Raw genomic sequence first — 24,191 nt, 5'->3', positions numbered from 1 at the left:
AAAAAAAACCTGTGTAGATATTTTGCACTTAAGGAGGTAGAACATAATTCCCCAATTCTTAAATGTGGGCTGCACACAGTGACTTCCTTCCAAAGGGTCCAGTACAGAAAGAAGAAAGAAGAGTAACTTTACAGTGGAGAAATCTGGCAAAGCTTACCTCAGTCAGGTTATCAAAGTCAGCATGAACCCTTCATAAGATGTGGCAAGAATGGCACCTGACCTCTGGTCTTCCTCTCCAAAACCCAGAACCTCAGTCTAATCATGAGGAAACATCAGACAAATCCTGATAGAGGGGGATCCTACCATATGCCTGCCCAGTACTCCCCAAAACTGTAAGTTCATCAAAAACAGGGAAGGTCTGAGAAACCATCACATCCAAGAGTCAGGATGATTGTGAAATGGGATTCTGAGGGGAAAAGGACATTAGGGAGAAACTGAGTAAATCTGAATAAAGTATGGAGTTTAGTTAATAATGATTCATTAATTGTGACAAATGTACCATACTAACATAAGGTGTTAATAATAGGGGAGACCACACCTGTAATCCCAGCCCTTTGGGAGGCTGAGGTAGGAGGATCACATGAGTTTGAGACCAGCCTGGGCAACAATAGTGAGACCTTGTCTCTATGAAAAATTAAAAAATTAGGCCGGGCATAGTGGCTCACTCCTGTAATCCCAGCACTTTGGGAGGCCGAGGTGGGTGGATCGCAAGGTCAGGAGATTGAGACCATCCTGGCTAACATGATGAAACCCCATCTCTACTAAAAATACAAAAAGTTAGCTGGGCATGATGGTGGGCGCCTGTAGTCCCAGCTACTCGGGAGGCTGAGGCAGGAGAATGGCGTGAACCCGGGAGGCGGAGCTGGCAGTGAGCCAAGATCGCACCACTGTACTCCAGCCTGGGTGACAGAGCGAGACTCCGTCTCAAAAAAAAAAAAAAAAGAAAAATTTAAAAATTAGCCAGCCATAGTGGTGCTGCCTATAGTCCCAGCTACTTGGGAGGTTGAGGCAGGATTGCTTGAGCCCAGAAGGTCGAGGCTGCAATGACTGTGCCACTGCACTCCAGCCTGAGTGACAGAGAGAGACCCTGTCTCAAAAAAATTGCTGGGCATGGTGGCTCACGCCTGTAATCCCAGCACTTTGGGAGGCTGAGGTGGGGGGATCACCTGAAGTCAGGAGTTTCAGACCAGCCTGGCCAACATGGTAAAACCTTGTCTCTACTAAAAATAACAAAATTAGGCTGGGCACGGTAGCTCACGTCTGTAACCCCGACATTTTGGGAGGCCGAGGCGGGTGGATCACCTGAGGTCAGGAGTTCAAGCCCCGCCTGGCCAACATGGTGAAACCCTGTCTCTACGAAAAATACAAAAATTAGCCGGGCGTGGTGGCAGGTGCCTGTAATTCCAGCTACTTGGGAGGCTGAGGCAGGAGAATCGCTTGAACCCAGGAAGCAGAGGTTGCAGTGAGCCGAGATCACACCATTGTACTCCAGCCTGGGCGACAAGAGTGAAACTCCATGTCAAAAAAAAAAAAAAAAAATTAGCCAGTGTGGTGGCGTGTGCCTGTAATCCCCAGCTTCAGGAGGCTGAGGCAGGAGAATCTTTTTTTTTTTTTGAGACAGAGTCTCACTCTGTCGCCCAGCGCCCAGGCTGGAGTACAGTGGCGTGATCTCGGCTCACTGCAACCTCTGTCTCCCGGGTTCAAGCAATTATCCTGCCTCAGCCTCCTGAGTACCTGGGATTACAGGTACGTGCCACCACGCCCGGCTAATTTTTGTATTTTTAATAGAGACGGGGTTTCACCATGTTGGCCAGGCTGGTCTCGAACTCCTGACCTCATGATCCACCCGCCTCAGCCTCCCAAAGTGCTGGGATTACAGGTGTGAGCCACCACGCCCAGCCGGCAGGAAAATCTCTTGAACCTGGGAGGTGGAGGTTGCAGTGAGTGGAGATTGCGCCACTGCACTCCAGCCTGGGCGACAGAGCGAGAATCCAGCTCAAAAATAAATAAATAAAATAATATTAACTGGGAAACTGGGTGTAGGGTATGTGGGAACTCTCTGTACTATCTTTGCAATAAGTAAATCTATAAATTTAGAAGTCTAAGGCCAGGCACGATGGCTCACGCCTGTAATCCCAGCACTTTGGGAGGCCAAGGCAGGTGAATCATGAGGTCAAGAGATTAAGACTATCCTGGCTAACACGGTGAAACCCCATCTCTACTAAAAAAAAAAAAAAAAAAAAAAAAAAAATTAGCCAGGCGTGGTGGCAGGAGCCTGTAGTCCCAGCTGCTTGGGAGGCTGAGGCAGGAGAATGGCGTGAACCCGGGAGGCGGAGCTTGCAGTGAGAGCCAAGATAGCGCCACTGCACTCCAGCCTGGGTGACAGAGCGAGACTCCGTCTCAAAAAAAAAAAAATTTAGAAGTCTAAAAGTATATAAAAAAGAAAAAGAGTTGCCTGAGCCCTTTTGTGGCCACACAGCACTGCCAGGGCAGTTAGGCAGGAGCAGCAGGGGGTGGAAAGGAAAGGGAGGCAGAAGCAGCAGCAGCTGCTTTATTTCCGAACAGGGTACAATAGGCCACACCTCTGTCCTGCACCTGGGGACCTTGGGCATGGATGAGCAAAGCAACCACAGGTCTGAAGAGACAAAGCAGAGGAAGCCTGAGCGTGCTTCTCCCCTGTGTGGAGGGGCAGGCCGCCATTGCTGTGGTGTGGCTCTTTTCATCTCCTCAGCTGTCCAGGGACTAGGGTATGAAGGGCAAGAAAACCAGGCCCAATATCCTCTAAAGTTAAGCTGAGGCAGGAGAGGGACACTCAAGGCAAGGGTGACAGGCCTTTCCTGTTGGCTGGAGAGCCAGTCTCCGGCCAGATTCTGGTGCCAATGGCAAAGGTGCCAAAGTGAGGGCAGCGCAGAGATGAGGGGGCTCTCAGGGAAAACACCCAGGGTGGGAGCAACCACAGAAGCCCCCCGCTGTGTCCACTCTCCAATCATGCTGGCCTTCTTCTCCCTCTTGGATGTGACCAGACATGCCCAGAGCTGCCTGCTCACGGTGGGTTGTCCTGCGCTGGGGCAGTCTCAACTACTGGTCTCACAGAAGAAGTCTTCAGGAAGCTCACTCAGGAGTCCATCCAGGTCATCTACAGAGAGGGGAATGATGGGTAGCCTTAGTGACAACATCAGGGTTCCATGTGACTCAGGTCCAAAGTTTCTGCCCTTCAGGAGGGCCTGGGCCTGGTTGTATAGCTGGGCAGGCGGCTCCTCCAGGCAGTGGTACCCATGCCAATGGGCCTGAGGCTGGCCTGACTTCCATCTTCCCTCTGCTCCCCTTGTACCCACACATGACAAAAGGCAGGGGCGTAATCCCTGGGCCATTCTGACAAGGAAGAGGATTCCCCTGGGCCTCACTGATTCCTCTCCTTCCATCCAGTCGTAGTGCCAAACAGGAAGGCTTCAGAGGTCACCTAGTGCAACTCTCATTGGCTGAGGGAGAAAGAGGGCTGGGAAAAGCCATTAGATGTGTTCAGAGTTACACAGTTCCTTAATTGGCTTCTCATCTGACAGTGGAAAATATCATCCCCTTCCTCAAAGTGCCTGTGTAAGACTACAGTTCTCAGATGTGGTACTTATGTCCGAGAACTTGGACACAGCTGACCTCGATAATCCCTAGCAATATTATTTACTAGTAGCAGCTAATACTGACTGAGTGCTTGCTCTGTGCCTCAATAAACATTCATAGGTAGGGCATCTCCGGGTAGCTCCTGTTATCAACCCCACTTTACCTGAAACAAACTTTTTTTTTTTTTTTTTTTTTTTTGAGACAGAGTCTCACTCTGTCGCCCAGGCTGGAGTGCAGTGGTGTGATCTCGGCTCACTGCAAGCTCCGCCTCCCAGGTTCACGCCATTCTCCTGCCTCAGCTTCCCAAGTAGCTAGGACTATAGGCGGCTGCCGCCACACCTGACTAATTTTTTGTATTTTTTAGTAGAGACGGGGTTTCACCATGTTAGCCAGGATGGTCTCAATCTCCTGACCTCGTGATCCGCCCCCCCTTAGCCTCCCAAAGTGCTGGGATTACAGGCGTGAGCCACCACGCCCGGTCCAACAAAACAAGCTTTTAAGAGGTAAAACAACTTGCCCAACGTGAGCATACTCAAGCTCCATCTACACCAGAGCCACTGCTGCCAACTAGAAAACTCTTGCCTACTGGATGGGATCAGGAAACCCTGGGAGTAACTCAGATTGTCTGTAAGCTACACCCAAGAGCCTAGCTCTGCATCTGGCAAGAGCACTCAGTAAATATCACTGCTGGAAGGAAGGACAGAAGTTAGTTTGGGGAGCATTCACAATTTCATTATGGTGACTGGCACTGTACCCAGGGAGGTAGGACTGGAATTTGCTTATAACAAAAAAAGTTCCCCTGCATTAACTACACCGTGACTGTCTAGAGAAACAGGATATGAAATGAAGGGGAATGGCAATAAGCATGGGCTAGAAAACTGGGAAATTAGGAATCAGGTTAAGAATCAAAAATCAGGATTTGGGACGGGTGCGGTGGTTCATGCCTATAATCGCAGCACTTGGGAGGCTGAGGCGGGCAGATCACAAGGTCAGGAGATCAAGACCAGCCTGGCCAACATGGTGAAACCCCATCTCTACTAAAAATACAAAAATAGCCAGGTGTAGGGGCACGTGCCTTTAATCCCAGCTACTCAGGAGACTGAGGCAGAAGAATCGCTTTAACCGGGGAAGCGGAGGTTGCAGTGATCTGAGATTGTGCCACTGCACTCCAGCCTGGGCAACACAGCAAGACTCCATCTCAAAAAAAAAAAAAAAAAAATCAGTATTTATCTCCAGCAATATCTGGCCACCATTAGTAGCTTCCTGCTCGCAGGTCTGTCCCTCCACTGAAGATGTGACACCAGCCCTAATTTTTTTTTTTTCTGAGATGGAGTTGCTCTCTTTCGCCCCTGCTGGAGTGCAGTGGTGTGATCTCGGCTCACTGCAAGCTCCGCCTCCCGGGTTCACACCATTCTCCTGCCTCAGCCTCCTGAGTAGCTGGGACTACAGGCACCCACCATCACGCCCGGCTAATTTTTTATATTTTTAGTAGAGACGGGGTTTCACCGTGTTAGCCAAGATAGTCTCGATCTCTTGACCTCGTGATCCACCCGCCTTGGCCTCCCAAAGTGCTGGTATTAGAGGCGTGAGCCACCGCGCTCAGCCTACCAGCCCTAATATTCTATAGTCAACTCTCTGTCACTACCAGCAACCTTCTGGTGATGCCTTGGCTTGTCTCACAAAGAAAGAGTGCAGGCTTCCAGGCAATGCAAGATTCCAGGATAAGGGACGTATGCTTTTTCACAAGATATAATGGCCTTTCTGGTTTATCCATTGGTATACTGTGAATTAGGTAGTGTGAGAACACCTATCCATAATTGTGGGTGGAAACCTACCCAGGTACCGGGACAAGAGACTAAAGGCACAATATATAAATTATATATATATATAAAAATTATACTGAAGGCACAGTATAATAAACAGAATAAGAAAAGTTATACTAGAAATAGGACATAGAGATGATTATATATGGATTTTTTTTTTTTTTTGAGATGGAGTCTTACTCTGTCACCCAGGCTGGAGTGCAGTGGCACGATCTCGGCTCACTGGAAGCTCCGCCTCCCGGGTTCATGCCATTCTCCTGCCTCAGCCTCCCGAGTAGCTGGACTACAGGTGCCCGCCACCACGCCCGGCTAATTTTTTGTGTATTTTTAGTAGAGACGGGGTTTCACCATGTTAGTCAGGATGATCTCAATCTCCTGACCTCGTGATCCGCCCACCTTGGCCTCCCAAAGTGCTGGGATTACAGGCGTGAGCCACTGCGCCCAGCTATATATGGATATTACCAATCATTAGTTTTTAGTACTAATCTCTGTATTCTCATTATAACTGAGAAAAAAAACAGCCAGTATAGAGTCAGGAGCTGAAGGGACATTGTGAGAAGTGAGCAGAAGACAAGAGTGAAAGTCCTCTGTCACGCCCTGATAAGGGCTGCTTGAGGACACCTTGGTCTAGCAGTAGTGCCTGTGCCTGGGAAGGCACCCGTTACTTAGCAGAACTCGGTCTTGCGGTAGCGCCAGTGCCTAGGAAGGCAACCGTTACTTAGCAGACTGAGAAAGGGAGTCTCCCTTTCCTTGGGGGAGTTTGAGAACACTGCTCCACCAGCTCTTGTGAGACGCCTGACATTAGCCAGGCCTGCCCGCAGTCATCTGGAGGCTTCAGCGTCTCCCTGTGATGCTGTGCTTCAGTGGTCACGTTCCTTGTCCACTTTCATGTTCCGCCTGTATACCTGGTTCTTCTTTTAAGTTCTTGGAAGATAGCAGTAGTCAATTAGTGAAAGTATTAAAGTCTTTGATCTCTCTGATGAGTGCATAGAAAAAACGCTGACATATGCTGTCCTCCCTCCCTGCTTCAGCTACCACAAAGGGAAAGGCCCCCTGTCACGTGGACACGTGACTTGCTTGACCTTATCAATCTTTTGAGATGACTCACACTCCTTACCCTGCCCCCTTGCCTTGTATACAATAAATAGCAGCGCATCCAGGCATTTGGGGCCACTACCAGACTCCACGCATTGGTGGTAGTGGCCCCTTGGGCCCAGCTGTCTCTTTCCTACTTTCTCTTAGTCTCGTGTCTTATTTTTCTACAATCTCTCATCTCTACACACGAAGAGAAAACCCACAAGGCCCAGTAGGGCTGGACCCTACATCTGGCACCCAACTCTTGTCTTCTGGTCACTTCTCACAATGTCCCTTCAGCTCTTGACTCTATATTGGCTGTTTTTTTTCTCAGTTATAATAATAATGAAGAGATTAGTACTAAAAACTAATGATTGGTAATATCCATATATAATCATCCCTATATCCTATTTCTAGTATAACTTTTCTTATTCTAACTATTTTCTGTATTATACTGGAACAGTTTGTGCCTTCAGTCTCTTGCCTCGGCACCTGGGTAGGTTTCCGCCCACATATAATCCTGTGAACTTTGGGGCCATACAGGATTGAATTTTTGGAATCAAAAAGCTAAAGATCAGGCTGGGCATGGTAAGTCATGTCTCTAACCCCAGTACTTTGGGAGGCAGAGACAGAAGGATCACTTGAGCCCCAGGAGTTCGAGCCCAGCCTGGGCAACACGGCAAAACTGTCTCTACAAAAAATTTAAAAATTGCTGGGCATGGCCGGGCGCGGTGGCTCACGCCTGTAATCCCAGCACTTTGGGAGGCTGAGGCAGGCAGATCGCAAGGTCAGGAGATCGAGACCATCCTGGCTAACACAGTGAAACCCCGTCTCTACTAAAAATACACAAAAAATTAGCTGGGCATGGTGGTGGGCGCCTGCAGTCCCAGCTACTCAGGAGGCTGAGGCAGGAGAATGGCGTGAACCCAGGAGGCAGAGCTTGCAGTGAGCTGAGATCGCGCCACTGCACTTCAGCCTGGGCGACAGAGCCAGACTCCGTCTCAAAAAAAAAAAAAAATTGCTGGGCATAGTGGCACATACCTGTAGTCCCAGCTACTCGGGAGGCTGAGGTGGGAGGACTGCTTGAGCCTGGGAGGCCGAGGCTGTAGTGAGCCGTGTTCATAACACTGCACTCCAGCCTGGGCAGAAGAATGAGACCCTGTCTCAAAAATAAAAATTAAAATTAAAAAAGCTAAAACTAGATCCTGAATGGTGTTAGTTTCACCTGGGTGATGCTGCCTCCTGAGGAAGCAGCTGGCCCAACCACAAGGGGTCTGCATTTGGGCCTCTCTGGTTTGTAGCCTGGTTCTCCCAAAAACCAGTGGACGTCTGACTCCTCAGCACTCCTCTAAGCTTAGTCAGGATGGGAAATCTGCCTCTGTGGTCCAGTCGTCAGCCCACAGAGGACTCAGAGTGTGGCACAAAGACAGCGCCTGTCCATCTGGACAGGGGATGGTGATATTTCCTCCTTGTGGCTGATGGCACATAACCTGAAAATGGGGGAAACCTGTGGATGACACTTTGTTTTACATGGCCCCATCACACTGTTAACGAGTTTGTGGCCTGCAGCCTTGCCAAACAAGACACTGTATCTGATTTCTGTAAGATTATAGAAGATCCAAAGATTCATGGAAAGAGGAACAAGAAATAGCCAGGAAGATTCTGGTTCAGCTATTCAACAGGAAATAGAACCTCTCTTGCTCCCAGATGGGCTGACTGCCTTACCTGCTTCTGGGAGTTCTTCCTCAGGGGATGCCTCTGCCTCTAGGTTCTGTGCTGTTCTGAAGCCTTCCTCGGGCTTTGCAGCCACATCATGCTGGAAGCTCCCTGAATCCTGGGGACAGAGGATCTGGTTACCAATGCCTGTGTCCCTGAAATCCCTTCAGATGGCACCACCTCTACCCAGACAACCTCAAAGGAAAAGTGTGGGGCTCAGGAAAGAAACATGATGGGTCCAGGTGTGGTGGCTCACACCTGTAATCCCAGCATTTTGGGAGGCCGAGGCGGGTGGATCATTTGAGGTCAGGAGTTTGAGACCAGCCTGGCCAACATGGTGAAACCACATCTCTACTAAAAATACAAAAACAGAGCCGGGCATGGTGGCACGCGCCTGTAATCCTAGCTACTCGGGAGGCTGAGGCATGAGAATCACTTGAACCCAGGAGGCAGAGGTTGCACTGAGCCAATATCGTGCCACTGCACTCCAGCCTGGGTGACAGAGTGAGACCCTCTCTCCAAAAAAAAAAAAAACATGATGGAAGAGTATGGCAGGGGCCAGCCACCCAGGCCCATGCTGAAGGGAGGGAGCTGAAACACCAAACACCCAAAGCAGCAGATAATAAACAAAACAAAAAACCAACCTCTTTTGGCTGATTTGCTTTCCTAGTTCTGTTGGTATCTAATGTTTTAGAGATTCTCTATAACTAGAGCAGAGAGTGAAGAGGCCATTCAGAAATACATTGAAGAGTTAGCCTGATATTTAAAATTAGCTGTTAACAATCCCCAAAGGAATATATAGCTAATATATGGGCAGGTAATTAAAACTGATAATTAAGGCCAGGCACAGTGGCTGATACCTGTAATCCCAGCACTTTGGGAGGCCAAGGCAGGAGGATCACTTGAGGTCGGGAGTTTGAGACTAGCCTGGCCAATATGGTGAAATCCCATCTCTACTAAAAATACAAAAACTAGGCCGGGCACGCCTAGTTCACGCCTGTAATCCCAACACTTTGGGAGGCCGAGGCAGGCGGATCACAAGGTCAGGAGTTCGAGACCAACCTGACCAACACGGTGAAATCCCATCTCTACTAAAAATACAAAAATTAGCCGGGTGTGGTGGCACACACCTGTAATCCCAGCTACTCAGGAGGCTGAGACAGGAGAATCACTTGAACCCGGGAGGTGAAGTTGCAGTGAGCTGAGAACATGCCACTGCACTGCAGCCTGGGTGACAGAGTGAGACTCCATCTCAAAAAAAAAATAAAAATAAATAAATACTGGTAATTAAATGGTTAACCATGGTTAGTCCTAGGAAATAGGAGTGGGGAAGGGTAGGATCCATTTTTTGCTTATTCTGTGCTATTTTGACTTATTTCAATAAGTATAGATAATTTGAAATTTAAAGGAAAAATAGGCCGAGCACGGTGGTTCATGCCTATAATCCCAGCACTTTGGGAGGCCAAGGCAGGCCAATTACCTGAGGTCAGGAGTTCGGGACCAGCCTGGCCAGTATGGCAAAACTCTGTCTCTACTAAAAAAATACAAAAAAATTTAGCTGGGCATGGTCCCAGCTGTTTGGGAGGCTGAGGTGGGAGAATCGCTTGAATCTGGAAGGCAGAGGTTGCAGTGAGCCAAGGTCACGCCACTGCACTCTGGCCTGGGTGACAGAGCAAAACTCTGTCTCAAAAAAAAAAAAAAAAGAAAAGAAAAGAAAAGAAAGAAAAAGAAAGGGTTTAGAAGTGGGGTGATTTTGAGAGAACGTGGAGGGACTAAGGGGAAAGATGCGGAAAATGGAAGTGGAAAGTTGGAGCTTAGATGAAAACCTCTGTATAAGGTGACTAGAGGTCATCAAGTCAAACGTACTATAACTATAGATGAAGCTGTTGCAAGGGAGGTGACAGGACTTGCCCAAGGTCACAGTACACGTTTTCAGTACACAAGATCCCAGGAAGGTAGTGGGGGCAGGGCATGTCAAGCCCAGGCTCTGCACTCTTACCCTGGAGTGGATCTGCCTGAAAGCCCATGCTTACCTCCCATAAATGCCAAATGCTCATCTCGGTTCCTAAAGAGGATGTCCCCACCAATGCTCTGTGCAGCTTCCCCCTAATTTAGCAGAGGCAGACGCCAAGAGGGAAGACACAGAGCAGGTGCCGGCTCACCTGACAGGCCATTTGTAGCTCACTGTTCTCCACACTGCCACCTGTAGCAGATCTGACCCTCGGTCATTTACTGCCGCCACCCCCTGGTGGGCCCTCCACTTGGTTAGTTCTCAAGTGACTCCTATCCTCTCAGATGTTCAAGCCTGCCATCAGATGCTCAGGGATCACCAAGAAGCCAGCTGCTCCTCTAGGTACTGTTACTGAGCCATCTGCCAGGCGGCTGGATGAGGGATGGGAGATGGTCCTGTCCCCAAAGATACCTTTTCACCTCAGAGCACCTGCCCCCTTCAGACCTCTGCTCCCCAGGGTGGAAGAGAGGAAGAAATCAGAAGATCCAGGCAGAAGGAGGGCCTTACCAGTCCTCCGTTCCATCCTGCTCCTCTTACCTTGGGGAAGGGCTGAGATGGCTTGAGGAAGCTCCCATCCCCAGAATCCGGGCTGTAAATATGGACCAGGTTGTTGGGTGTCACGTTGAGGTAGTGATTTCGAAGTGAAGGAGAAAACACTCCAATCTGGAGTCAAGGAAAGGGAAGGTCAGTGTCCTGATGGAGCACTGGGAGCTGCCAGATGGCCACCTGGCTCCCACCTGCCTTTCACTTGGTGTCCTCTGCCTAGCCTTGGTGCCAAAAGAGAACCATTTGCCACAATCTCCCCTTAACACAACCCTCCATCCCTATCCACCCTGAAGAATGAGGGCCAGCTCAAGGGCTGCAGGCCTTCCCTCAGCTCAAGCCAGGGCCTAGCAATGGTTCAGCCACTCCATGCCTGGTGTTGTAGAGGAAGGCAGCCAGACAGGTAAGGAGACAGACACTGAGGGCTCTATCTGGGGGGCAGTGGTGTGCAGAGCTGTTCCCCATACCTGCTTCAGCAGCAGCACTGAGCCAGGCTTCAGCTCATTCTGGTGCGTCTCCAGCAGCAACCTGTGCACCGTCCCCTGCATCTCTCCTGCAAATACCACATGGCCCATCAGTCTCGGGGTCAAGGGCAGCACAGCGACTGGTATGGGCCCTGGCTGGGAAGTGGGCTGCTCACTGCCTCAGTTTTCCTGTCTGCAAAGGGAGAGGGTGATTCCACCTAATTTCCTGGCCTCAATGGAGCCCACTCATCAGACAACCTAGGACCTAATTCCTTACCCGTGGGGTCCTTGAAAACCACACTGGCGTCCATTGTGCTCCGAGTCAGGGACTTGATCATCACCGCCATGTTGGGGACCTTGTTCCTAGGAAGCTGCTTCAGGGCTGCCTGCTTACAAGGAGAGGCATATGCTGAGCCTTCCACGGCCCACCTGTGACTTCCCAGGTCTCCAAGTGTGCCAGGGCAACTGGGGGTAGGAGAGGTCAGAGTATAGTTATAATGATGATCTTCCTTGTGGAGGACAAGGAAGTATCCCATCTCTCTCTGGCAGACCTAGAGCTGGGAGGTCCTTCATTTCTCTCCCCTGCCTCCTTTCTTTTTGATTTTTATTTTTATTTTTTTTGAGACGGAGTTTCACTCCCAGGCTGGAGTGCAATGGCACAATCTCGGCTCACTGCAACCTCCGCCTTCTGGTTTCAAGCGATTCTCCTGCCTCAGGCTCCCAAGTAGCTGGGATTACAGGCGCCTGCCACCACGCCCGGCTAATTTTTGTATTTTTAGTAGAGACGGGGTTTCACCATGTTGGCCAGGCTTGTCTTGAACTCCTGACCTCGTGATCCACTCACCTCGGCCTCCCAAAGTGCTGGGATTACAGGCATGAGCCACCGCACCCAGCCTATTTTTTTATTTTTGAGATGGAGTCTCGCTTTGTCACCCAGGCTGGAGTACCGTGGCACGACCTTGGCTCACTGCAACCTCCGCCTCTGGGTTCAAGCAATTCTCCAGCCTCAGCTTCCCGAGTAGCTGAATTACAGGCACATGCCACCAAGCCTGGCTAATTTTTGTATTTTCAGTAGAGATGGGGTTTCACCATGTTGGCCAGGCTGGTCTCGAACTCCTGACCTCAAGTGATCCGCCCGCCTCAGCCTCCCAAAGTTCTGGGATTACAGGCGTGATCTACCCCGCCTGACCTGTTTGGTTTTTGTTTTTTTTCTTGAGACGGAGTTTCACTCTTATTGCCCAGGCTAGAGTGTAATGGCACATCTTGGCTCACTGCAACCTCTGCCTTCCAGGTTCAAGCAATTCTCCTGCCTCAGCCTCCTGAGTAGCTAGAATTACAGGCATTTGCCAACACGTCCAGCTAATTTTGTATTTTTAGTAGAGACAGGGTTTCTCCAGGTTGGTCAGGCTGGTCTTGAACTCGCGACCTCAGGTGATCCGCCCACCTTGACCTCTCAAGATTATAGGTGTGAGCCACCACGCCCGGTCTTGGGTTTTTTTAAAGGAGACAAGCTCTCGCTCTATTGCCCCGGCTGGAGGGCAGTGGCACGATCATAGTTCACTGTAGCCTCAACCTCCTAAGATCAAGTGATCCTCTGGCCTCAGCCTCCCTAGTAGCTGGGACTATAAGACATGTGCCACCACATCCAGCTAATTTTTTTTTTCGTATTTTTTTGTAGAGACAGGGTCTCGCTTTGCTGCCCAGGCTGGTCTCCAACTCCTGACCTTTGTGATCCTTCCACCTCAGCCTCCCAAAATGCTGGGATTACAGGTGTGAGCCACTGTGTCCAGCACTTTCTTTTGTTTATATGTGTTTACACAGTGTTCCATCATAGCAGTCACAGGCAGGGATATGTTGGCACATGTACTGGCATGTCTCTGCACACAACCCTTAACCACTAGGGAGCTTTGCGGGTGGCAGTGTGCTCACCCTACCCCATCCAGGGCCTGGAAGTACAGAGGCATGCCATAACCCACCCTCTCCTTCCACCTGGGCCCAATCCTATGGATGACAGTGAAAAGGTAGGTAAGTGGAAGATACAACCAAAGGGGCTTCGTGCTGTTGCTTGTATAGGGTAAGAGGGAGCAAACAGCCCCTTCCTAAGGTGGAGTAGGGCAGTAGGTCAGAGAGAGGGAGAAAAATGGTCTTTCTTTTGGGTCTCAGCACCCAGAATCCTTACCTTGCGCAGCACCATGACAATGCTGTAGGTACAGAGGAAGCAGCTAGGGTCTCTCTCATCCAGGCCTAGCGCGGATTTCATGGTCAGCCAGGGCCCTCGCCCAAAATCCTCCTCCACAGATGCCTGGGAACTAGCAACAATCTGGTACCACAGAGCAGAGTGGGAGCCTGTATGAATAGGTCTACCTTGCTACAGACTCTTGATTGAAACAGGGTGGAAGGGTGAGAGAGGAAAGGCAAATCCCCTCGGAAAAACTGTAGTACAATGGCCACAGTCTCTCCTCTCATTTATCTCCAAGGCCAGAAAATGGCATGTGACATCTTTTTTTTTTTTCTTTTTCTTTTTTTTTTCTGATTGCTTTGGCATTTGAAGCATGTGAAAATCGTGTTGCATATCACAGGTTTCATTCAGCAGATACTCTTTTTTTTCCTTTTTAAAATCAGGTCCTGTCTGAAGGACTACGTATGAAAAACAAATTTTTAATAAAATCAGCTCCTGGGCCGGACGTGGTGGCTCACACCTGTTATCCCAGCACTTTGGGAGGCCGAGGCGGGTGGATCACCTGAAGACAAGAGTTCGAGACCAGCCTGGCCAACATGGTGAAACCTCGTCTCTACTAAAAATACAAAAATTGGCCGGGCGCAGTGGCTCACACCTGTTACCCCAGCACTTTGGGAGGCCGAGGCGGGCAGATCATGAGGTCAGAAGATGGAGACCATCCTGGCTAACATGGTGAAACCCCATCTCTATTAAAAATACAAAAATTAGCCAGGCATGGCGGCACACGCCTGTAGTCTCAGCTACTCAGGAGGCTGAGGCAGGAGAACAGCCTGAACCCAGGTGGCGGAGGTTGCAGTGAGCCGAGATCACGCCACTGCACTCCAGCCTGGGCAACAGAGCGAGAATCCGTCTCAAAAACAAAATAAAATAAAATAAAATCAGCTCCTGACTTTAACTGCATTGAAGCAGAAGGCTATCCACACTTATTTTTTGTAACAGACTCAAAAAGTCTTAGGGGTAGGGATCCACCACATATATTTATAGGCTTCCAGAGTGGCTTAGCCATTTTGAAACCAGTCATATTCTATTTGGGATGCTTCTAGCTTTAACAATTAACCTTCTTACATTAATACATGCTTTGAATCCATAGAGTATTTGCTGCTTTGGATCTGAAATGGACTGGCAGATCTGCGGAGCTACAGCAGAGAAAAAATACTGGGGAGAATTAAAAGCAAAACTGGGTTTGAGGGCAGAGCAGGTCAACCAGAACCCCAAGGAGAAGGGAAGCAGGGTCTCACCCACCAGAGGGAACCCAGCAAAGGCAAGAGAAGGCAGATCCTTCCCAGCTTGGTTCTCAGAAACCTGAGAGGAAGGGCTCCTGAGACACAATCTCATAATACTTATCACAGTCTCCTCCCCTGGGGGAAGCTGGAGCTAGCTGGGTCTTTATTTCTTAGATGGGAAAGAAGGCTGGACCCATGGCATCAGATAATACCTACCTGGCACCAGGACAGGCCTCACTTAATGCCAGTAAAATTGCTGCCTCCCCCAACTACCTGCCTCAAATGCCTTTTAGTGTGTGACACCAGTAAACAGGCGTAGCAGCATCAGCTCTTGATTCTTAACTCCTGAAACACACAGGGACGCCCCTCACTCTCAAATCACACCCAGAAAGTTAACATTTGCATAAGTTACCTCTGTCTGGAATTTAGCCACAGCACCATGGGTCGGAGTTTGGGGCGTGGAAACCATGATGTCCTCCAGACTTCTCCCACTCTGCTGAGAGGGGAGGGAAGGAGAAGGTGAGAGCAAGCTCAGCAGCTGTTATTTACAAGTATAGCTTATTGTCTGGTTTACATAATGAGTTCAGGAAATGATCAGGGACAATTAACACATATTACATCTCTCCTAACAAAGTCTCAGGAGCCTCTTTGGCAGCTCAAAAAAGATACTTTGGGGATTGGTTTGAAAATGTGAGGAAGCCTGAGCTAGCCCAGGTGCAAAAACCAGGGCTGCCTGAAGGGGGCAGTGACCCAAACAGAGAGGCCTGGCCAGGCACAGCAGCTCACGCCTGTAATCCCAGCACTTTGGGAGGCTGAGGCGGGTGGATCACCTGAGGTCAGGAGTTCGAGACCAGCCTGGCCAATATGGAGAAACCCCATCTCTACCAAAAATACAAAAATAAGCCAGGCCTGGTGGCCCATGCCTGTAATGCCAGCTACTTGGGAGGCTGAGGCAGGAGAATCTCTTGAAGCCGGGAGGAGGAGGTTGCAGTGAGCCGAGATTACAGTGAGCCGAGATTGTGCCACTGCACTCCTGCCTGGACGAGAGAGCAAGACTCTGTCTCAAAAAAAAAAAAAAGAAAGAAAAATTGAGAGGCCTGTGATGAGCAAAGGGGCAGCTTTCCCCAAGTCCTAACCCTTTACTCCAGGGAGATCCAGCCCAGAAGGAACATAGACAGCCTCTTTGGATATCTGCTAACGTGCTAGGGAAGAACAAGTAACAGGCAGAAATTGTTTCAAACACCCTTAAAATGGGAGTAAGAGGGCACACCTATCACAACCAGTCCAGATCCTCAGAGTCCAATTATCTGGGATCTAATCCAAGACTAGTTTAATCCAAGTCTCACCAGGGGTGTCTCCTTTTCAGCCCCAGCTTCCCCACACCTGCCACAATGAACTGTTCTGTGGATCTGAGAGCACCTCGCTCTTCTGCCTCTGTGCCCTTACACATGCTCTTCCCTGCTTTCCCACTGCCGGAACATCCACAGAGCACAGCGCCCGCTCCGCCACACACCTGTTAACCTCCTACTCATCCATCCAAAGCTCACTCAGCAAGCCTAAGGCAGAGCCAGTGTCTTCCCAGCACCCAGGGAATGACTCCTATTCACACTGTGTGCTTTGTGCATGTTTGTTTGTTTGCATCTGTTTGTTCCATTTCACTGTAAGCTCTTTAGGACAGGAACTATTTCTTTTAATCTCTGTATTCTCAGTTCCAAGCAAATTGTCCAACACGTGAGTCCTTAACAAATGTACATGAATGACTTCCTGCCCTAGTGCACACCTGTAGTCCCAGCTATATGGGAGGCTAAGGAGGGAGAATGGCTTGAGCCCAGTTCAGGACCAGCCTGAGCAACATAGCCAATCTCTAACTCTTAAAAAAAGGAAAAGAGGGTCTTCTTAAAAAAAACGAAAAGAGGGTCGGGCGTGGTGGCTCACGCCTGTAATCCCAGCACTCTGGGAGGCCGAGGCGGGCGGATCACTTGAGGTCAGGAGTTCGAGACCAACCTGGCCAATATGGTGAAATTCTGTCTCTACCAAAAATACAAAAATTAGCCAGGCATGGAGGCAGGGGCCTGTAGCCCCAGCTACTCAAGAGGCTGAGGCAGGAGAATGGCTTAAACCTGGGAGGCAGAGGTTTCAGTGAGCTGAGATTGTGCTGCTGCACTCCAGCCTGGATGTTGCAGCAAGACTCCATCTCAAAAAAAAAAGGGAGAAGAAAAAAGAAAATTATGATGTCCTCAGAGCCTTAAGCACTTCTTTCACAGTGGATTTTCTAGCATTCAATTCTTCCCTTTTATTTCTCCTGCAGCTTTGAAAAGCCTCTCTGCATTTCCTTCCTTCCTTCCCTGCAAGAGGGAAGATATGCTAGGGCTGGACAGTGCTGGAACCCTGCTTCTCTCCCTTGCCCCCCAAATCCTAGAAAGCCAGCTCACTCACCTGGTGAGGCAGGATCCCAGCTGGGCCAGGGAAACGGCGAGTTTTGGCTCGAGTGGAGGGGTGGGTGGGCTGCTGGGGTGTCCGGCTGGCAGCAGTGACCAGCTGCACCAGGTGGTTGGTGACTATGGGTGTCTGCAGAGCTCCCTGGGGACCCAGGGAGGAATGGGGACCTTTTGGGGTACCAACAGGAGACCCAGTGGAAGACACTGGAGCTTGGGGTTGTAAGGGTATCCGAGGAAATAATCCAGAGCTAGTCCTTGAGGGAGTAGAACAGCTTGAGTTGGGAGTTCGAGGTCTGGGTAAATGAGCTTTGCCACTTAACCAGGAACTTGGAGACTGGAATGGCTGACAAGGGAAACGATTTTGAGGGCTGCTCTGAATGGTCCCTGTAGCAGCTTGGAGAGGCTGAAGTGCTTGAACAGGGGAGCGTTGTGGACTGACTTCCCAGTGGGGTTGCTGAGTGGGAACTGTTAAGGCAGTTGGAACAGGAAGGTGACCCACAGCACCAGGTCTCAAGGGGGGTCGCGGAGTCCTACATTGGATGACAGGATCTAGAGACTTATCCTGGGCTGACATGATACCCGCTTTGTGGGGGGCAGGCACGGGCCTCTTCTGGCAAGATCCACTCAGATCAACTACCCGGGCCTTTTTAGCCAATACTGAACTCTCCCGCTGCTGGGCAGGCAGGATTGGTGTGGCCTCACTGCTGACTCCACATTCCAGCTCCACGCCAGGCTCCTCCAACTCCATGCTTGCCAGGACTTTATCAAATTCGTCTTGTTCAGGCCCCTCAAAGTCACCAACTTGCTGCTGTTGGCTCTCAAAGGTGAGTAGGGGGTATAAGGCTGAGGACTGAGGTCTTGCTGGCTCTCTGAGCAATTCTGTCACTGTCACTCTTCTCTGATTGCCAATCCAGCTGCTGGAAGTAGACACAGGCCTTAGTGGAGCTGTTCCTATGCATGATGGACGGCTGTCGGCACTGGGCGTGCTGGAGGCAGGGAGGCAGAGGTCCACGTCTGGCAGGCCCAAAGCCTCTGAGGGAGCAGTGGGGTGTAACGGCAGCAGCCTGGAGGACTGTGCCTGCACAGTCTCCTGTGGCCTAGAAGAGACAGGTCTCAGGCGCCCAGTATTCATAGGCAGTGAGCCAGCAAACTGGTTTTCTGCATCCTCCACAGCAGACAAGAAATCCTACAAGGAAGCAGAGATGGTACGTCTTGGCATCTGGAAATCAAGAACCCCTCTGCTTTTCCTGTTCAGGCACATGGCGTGTATGTTTGTGTGTAGATACTTGAAAGAAACCAAAGCATGAGGGTCAGGCACGGTGGCTCATGCCTGTAATCCCAGCACTTTGGGAGGCCAAGGTAGGAGGATCACTTGAGGTCAGGAGTTCCAGACCAGCCTGGCCAGCATGGCAAAACCCTGTCTCTACTAAAAATAAAAAAATTAGCTGGGCATGAGGGTGCACACCTGTAATTCCAGCTACTTGGGAGGCTGAGGCAGGAGAATCACTTAAACCTGAGAGGCAGAGGTTGGCAGTGAGCTGAGATGGTGCCACTGCACTCCAGCCTGGGTGACAGAGTGAGACTCTGTTTCAAAAAAAAAAAAAAAAAGAAAAAGAAAAAGAAAAAGAAACCAAAGCATGAAAGACAATGGTGGTGTCTCTGTCTCTTACCACCTCTGACCTCACCCATGGGCCTACACAAGGCTCTATCAAAAACACTCCAATCTAAGGCTGAGTCTTCAGGTAACCTCTTTCTTCAGTCTTCATGGGTGGGGAGAGAGGCAGTTAGAGGAGGACAGCAGGAGAAGCAAACGTTCCAGGGCACCAAGAAGTCAGACAAATCACCCTAGGTCACACAACAACCATCTCAAGGAAACCACTTTCTGGTTTCTGGCCTGTTATCTAAACAGGGATCTATCCAGCTGGTCATGCTGCCTGTCCTTAGCTCACTCCTCATCCCCAATACACACTCTTGCGCTCTCTTTCTCACACACACACACACACACACACACACACACATACACACTACACAGAGATAGCTACCCTTCAGTAAGCCAGAGAGGCCTTGGAGCCAGCAAAAAAGGCAGAAGTTAAATATAGCTTTTCAGGCAAGTTAAATAAAGTATGGATTCCAGTTGGGAAGCAAGGTGAGACTGACACCTTCAAGAGCAACAGACCTATTCTGAGGGTGGTTTTGAGTCAGAACTGCTGATTTCACTGACAGGAGGGTCCCCACCACCCCCACCCTCTGCTGCCGCACTGGATTGTCTGGGCTAGAGAAAGGCTTTTTCCTGCTTTGTGTATTATTAAGTGAGTCCCATACTGAGGCAGGACCACCACAGGACTCAACAATAATAATAATGACCAGAACTATAGCAGTAATAAAATCCTGGTGACTCTGGAGGTTGATGATCTTTTTTCTCCCAAAGAGCTCACTCTCAGACATGACGTCATCTGCTTTAGGAAGGGGGAAGGGACTGATCTGCCATTTTCAGGGAACAGAAACTTCAGCTGTCAGATTCCTTTACTCTAATTCCATCACTCGCCTAGCAGTCCCATCATCACCTTGTAAGACCCAAGAGGGTCATTTTAACAGTCACTTTTTCAGCCTGTAATCACACATCTCCAAAGCTGAAAGACAAAGACAAGGACACATCTCCTTGACAAAACTGGCAGTTGTGAATTATTTGTAAACAAAAATCCGGACAGGCCCGCTGGCTCACACCTGTAATTCCAGCACTTTGGGAGGCCGAGGCAGAAGGATCATTTGAGCCCAAGAATTCGAGACCAACCTGGGCAACTTAGTAAGACCCTGTCTCTACAAAAAAACGAAAAATTAGCTGGGCATGGTGGCACACACCTGTAAGCCCAGCTACTGAGGAGGCTGAAGTGGGAGGATCACTTATGCCTGGGAGGTTGAGGTTGCAGTGAGCCGTGATTGTGCCACTGCACTCCAGCCTGGGTGACAGAAAGAGATCCTGTCTCCAAAAAAAGAAAGAAGTTTACACAGTGGGGGCTGCTGGGGGCAGGGAGGTGGAGAGCATCAGGAAGAATAGCTAATGCATGCCGGGCTTACTACCTAGGTGATGGGATGATCTGTGCAGCAAACCACCATGGCACATGTTTACCTATGTAACAAACCTGCACACGTACCCCTGAACGTAAAATAAATGTTGAAGAGAGGAAAAAAAAGAAATATCCCTGGCTGGGCCATTCCCAGAAACTCTGATTTAATTGGTGTGTGGTAGAGCCTAGACGAGGGTAATTCTAACGTGCGAGCTTTGGATCTAGTCTCACCCCTCATCTTGTGATTAGACAGAGGGAAGGGAAGAACATCTGAGGCAGAAGAGCATCCCTCATATTGTAGAAGAGAAAACAGAAGACCAGAGAATAAAGTAACTTGCCCTGATTCACACAGCCAATTGCTGACCCCTGGCCTCCTGCCATCCAGTAACTATGCTGTCTCTTACATGGTTCAGGCTCTACATACACAGCCCTTCCCACCACAAGTATGTTATCACAGAGGCGAATTAAATCAGCTAGATGACACAGCTTCCAGGAAGGAGCCCTTATAATTTAAAGGTATGACAATTATGCAATTCATCTCTCTGGTTTTTTGTTTCTAAGACAGTTAAGTAGGTTGTTTACATTTCTCATCACTTCTCAGCACCTCACAGGCAAAAACATACACATGTCAACTAAAAGGAGGCTGGTACAGGCTAATCCAAAATGTTCTGAACCTGAGTGTTTACATTTTAAGACCTCGTCTGCCACCTCTAATCATCAACACTTCCCTACCTCATCTTCAAACTCCTCTTCCACAGCAAACAGCTTCTGCAAACTGCACGCCTGAAAAGAAAACAAACCAACTGGGGTTGAGAAATACCGTTTGCAAGCACATTCTGTCCTCACTCTGCTTCTTCCCAGCACTAACAATACCATCAGATATATTGCTTTTTGTTTGTTTTTGCTACGGCTGGGAAAGGACTAAGGAATGAGAAGAAATGGGATTTCGTTAAAGACTTAAACAATCTAGGGCCGGGCGTGGTGGCTCATGCCTGTAATCCCAGCACTTTGGGAGGCCAAGGCAGGTGGATCTCCTGAGGTCAGGAGTTCGAGACCAACCTGGCCAACATGGAGAAACCTCGTCTCTACTAAAAATACAAAAGTTAGCTGGGCATGGTGGCTCATGCTTGTAATCCCAGCTACTCGGGAGGCTGAGGCAGGAGAATTGCTTGAACCCAGGAGGCAGAGGTTGCACTCCAGCCTGGGCGACAGAGTGAGAGTCTGTATCAAAAAAAAAAAAAGAAAAAAAGACCTAAGTGTTCTAAAAAACTTACTTAGCTGTGTGTAGTGGCTCATTCCTGCAGTCCCAGCTACTTGGGAGGCTGAGGTGGGTGGATCCCTAGAGCCCAGGAGTTTGAGGCTAGACTGGGCAACATAGTAAGACCCGCCTCTTAGAAAAAGATTAAAACACTTTCTGCCAGGCGCGGTGGCTCATGCCTATAATCCCAACACTTTGGGAGGCCAAGGCTGGTGAATCACCTGAGGTCAGGAGTTCAAGACCAGCCTGACCAACATGGTGAAACCCCATCTCTACTAAAAATACAAAATTAAGTCGGGCGCGGTGGCTCACGCCTGTAATCTCAGAACTTTGGGAGGCTGAGGTGGGGGCGGATCACAAGGTCAGGCGTTCGAGACCAGCCTGGCCAACATATTGAAACCCTGTCTCTACTAAAAATACAAAAAATTAGCCGGGCCTAGTGGAGCATGCCTGTGATCTCAGCTACTTGGGAGGCTGAGGCAGGAGAATTGCTTCAACCCGGGAGGTAGAGGTTGCAGTGAGCCAAGATTGCGCCACTGAACTCCAGCCTGGGCGACACAGCAAGACTCTGTCTTAAAAAAAAAGGAAAGAAAGATTAAAAAACTTTCTTGTAACATAATCCACTCAGAACCATCTGCACTAATCCTGGAAGGGAAGAAAGGGGGCAAAGGGAAGGCTGCCTAGGGGAGCAAGGGCAGTTCTCCAGGACTGTGCACATGGGCGTAAACATTTTGTTTTTGTCTTTTGTTTTGAGACAGGGTCTTACCCTATTGCCCAGACTGGAGTGCAGTGGCGAGATCATAGCTCACTGCAGCCTCAATCTCCTAGGCTCAAGTGACCCTCCCACTTCAACCTCCTGAGTAACTGGGACTACAGGTGTGCACCACCATGCTTAGCTAATTTTCTTTTTTTTTTTTTCTTCCTGAGACGGAGTCTTGCTCTGTTGCCCAAACTGAAGTCCAGCAGCACGATCTTGGCTCACTGCAACCTCCATCTTCCGGGTTCAAGCAATTCTCCTGCCTTAGCCTCCCAAGTAGCTGGGATTACAGGCCAAGCCACAACACTCAGCTATTTTTTTTGTATTTTTAGTTGAGACAGGGTTTCACCATGTTAGCCAGGCTGGTCTTGAACTCCTGACCTTGTGATCTGCCCGCCTCAGCCTCCCAAAGTGCTGGGATTACAGGTGTGAGCCACTGCGCCCAGCCTAATTTTTAAATTTTTGTAGATACGGGGCCTCACTACATTGCCCAGGCTAGTCTTGAACTCCTGGGCTCAAGTGATCCTCCCACTGTGGCCTCCAAAGTGCTGGGATTATAGGTGTCAGCCACAGGCCGGTCATGGTGGCTCACTCCTGTAATCCCAGCACTTTGAGATGCCAAGGCAGGTGGACCACCTGAGGCCAGGAGTTCAAGAACAGCCTGGCCAACAAAGTGAAACCCCATCTCTACTAAAAATAGAAATAAGTTAGCTGGGGTGGTGGTGCCCGCCTGTAATCCCAACTTGTTGGGAGTCTAAGGCAGGAGAATTGCTTGAACCTGGGAAGTGGAGGTTGCAGTGAGCGGAGATCGCACCACTGCACTTCAGCCTGGGCCACAGAGTGAGACTCTGTCTCAAGAAAACAAACAAACAAAAACAGGTGTCAGCCACGGCCCCTGGCTTGGGCCTAAGGATTTTGCAATATCCCAAAGGTTTCGCCTGACCAATCTTATGTCAAACATAAGAGAAACTACCATAAATCCAAACACGTCCGCACAGTGGCATTGTTTCTGCAAATGAAGCCAGTAGTTTCCCTACCTAATCCAAGGCCCAAGTTAGGGTCCCAGGAGAGTAGGATGCCCCAGTCCAGGGTTCCTTGTTTCTAGCCAGCAGGGCTGCTGTAGCCAGCTCCTGATGAGTGACAAACCCAGAGCAGAGGTGGTGCCTAACTCCAGATGCCAGAGCCGCAGAAGCTACAGCTGGCGATACAGTTTCCAAGACTCTAAGGGTCAGAGTGAAAGAGGTGGGCGGGAGGCGGCGGTTGCAGTGAGCCGAGATCGCGCCACTGCACTCCAGCCTGGGCGACAGAACGAGACTTCGTCCAAAAAAAAAAAAAGTGGAAAGGGTGGGGCGGGGAGGGGAAAGAGATGGACCCAAGCGGTAGTGACATCTGAGCGCACTGGAAAGAGGGGTTTCCCAGGAGGGTAGGAAGGCAACAGGAGGGAAACTGAGGCCCGGGGGAGGAGAATGCTTTCTCAGGGTCTCCGGCGCGTCCATGACAAGCCCTGACGACGGCCCAGGTCTCCCAACTCCGCCGAACCCCCACCCAGACCCCGGTCCTGCAGCTTGCGCGGGCGAGGGGCTGCAACCCCACGAGCAGTTCCGGAGGCCGGGGGGCCCTGCGGCCCGCCAGCCCCCAAGCTGGGCGCGGCATTACCATAGCGACGGCGGGTGGGCCTCGGCGGGCAGGTTGGCCCGGCACCCCGAGTCCGGGGAGTCGCCGGGGCCTTAGACACGACCCAGGTGGAAGTCTCGGACTCCGAGGGACAGTGCTGCCGGGGTGAGGTCAAAGGGATGAGTCTCTGCGATATACGGAAAGTCGCCGGGAGAGTAGGGGCAGGGGCCTCAGGCCGCATTCGAAGACGCCGCCACTCAGGCGTCTCCGCCTTCTTAAAGGGGCGGGCATATTTCTTTCCCGCCGACACAAAGGTCCTCGCTCTGGTCTTCCGCTCTGGTCTTAAAGGGG

General features: G+C 50.1%; 1 protein-coding gene across 9 annotated transcripts; it reads right to left on the bottom strand.

Moving 5' to 3' along the window:
• Positions 1-2,538: 2,538 nt before the first annotated feature.
• On the bottom strand, positions 2,539-24,121 carry HROB (homologous recombination factor with OB-fold). Of its 9 annotated transcripts, XM_054537065.2 has the most exons (11): positions 23,883-24,121; positions 23,264-23,447; positions 20,944-20,994; positions 17,145-18,332; positions 15,121-15,204; positions 13,426-13,566; positions 11,524-11,635; positions 11,250-11,335; positions 10,777-10,902; positions 8,238-8,346; positions 2,539-3,136 (listed from the first exon to the last, which is right to left on the bottom strand). In XM_054537065.2, the coding sequence occupies exons 4-11, from the start codon at positions 18,276-18,278 to the stop codon at positions 3,075-3,077; spliced, it is 1,854 nt and encodes a 617-aa protein (XP_054393040.2). In that variant the 5' UTR covers positions 18,279-18,332; positions 20,944-20,994; positions 23,264-23,447; positions 23,883-24,121; the 3' UTR covers positions 2,539-3,074. The 9 variants fall into 9 exon arrangements, with proteins under 9 accessions (XP_054393040.2, XP_009249948.3, XP_002827496.4 ...); XM_009251673.4 differs by lacking the exon at positions 23,264-23,447; XM_002827450.6 differs by lacking the exon at positions 23,264-23,447 and having other exon boundaries at positions 11,524-11,632.
• Between the last annotated feature and the right edge of the window lie 70 nt (positions 24,122-24,191).

Source organism: Pongo abelii, chromosome 19 (genome assembly GCF_028885655.2).
Source record: "Pongo abelii isolate AG06213 chromosome 19, NHGRI_mPonAbe1-v2.0_pri, whole genome shotgun sequence".
NCBI lineage: Eukaryota > Metazoa > Chordata > Mammalia > Primates > Hominidae > Pongo > Pongo abelii.
The sequence above is the reverse complement of the archived record's forward strand: the minus strand, read 5'-3'. Positions and strand labels throughout refer to the sequence as shown.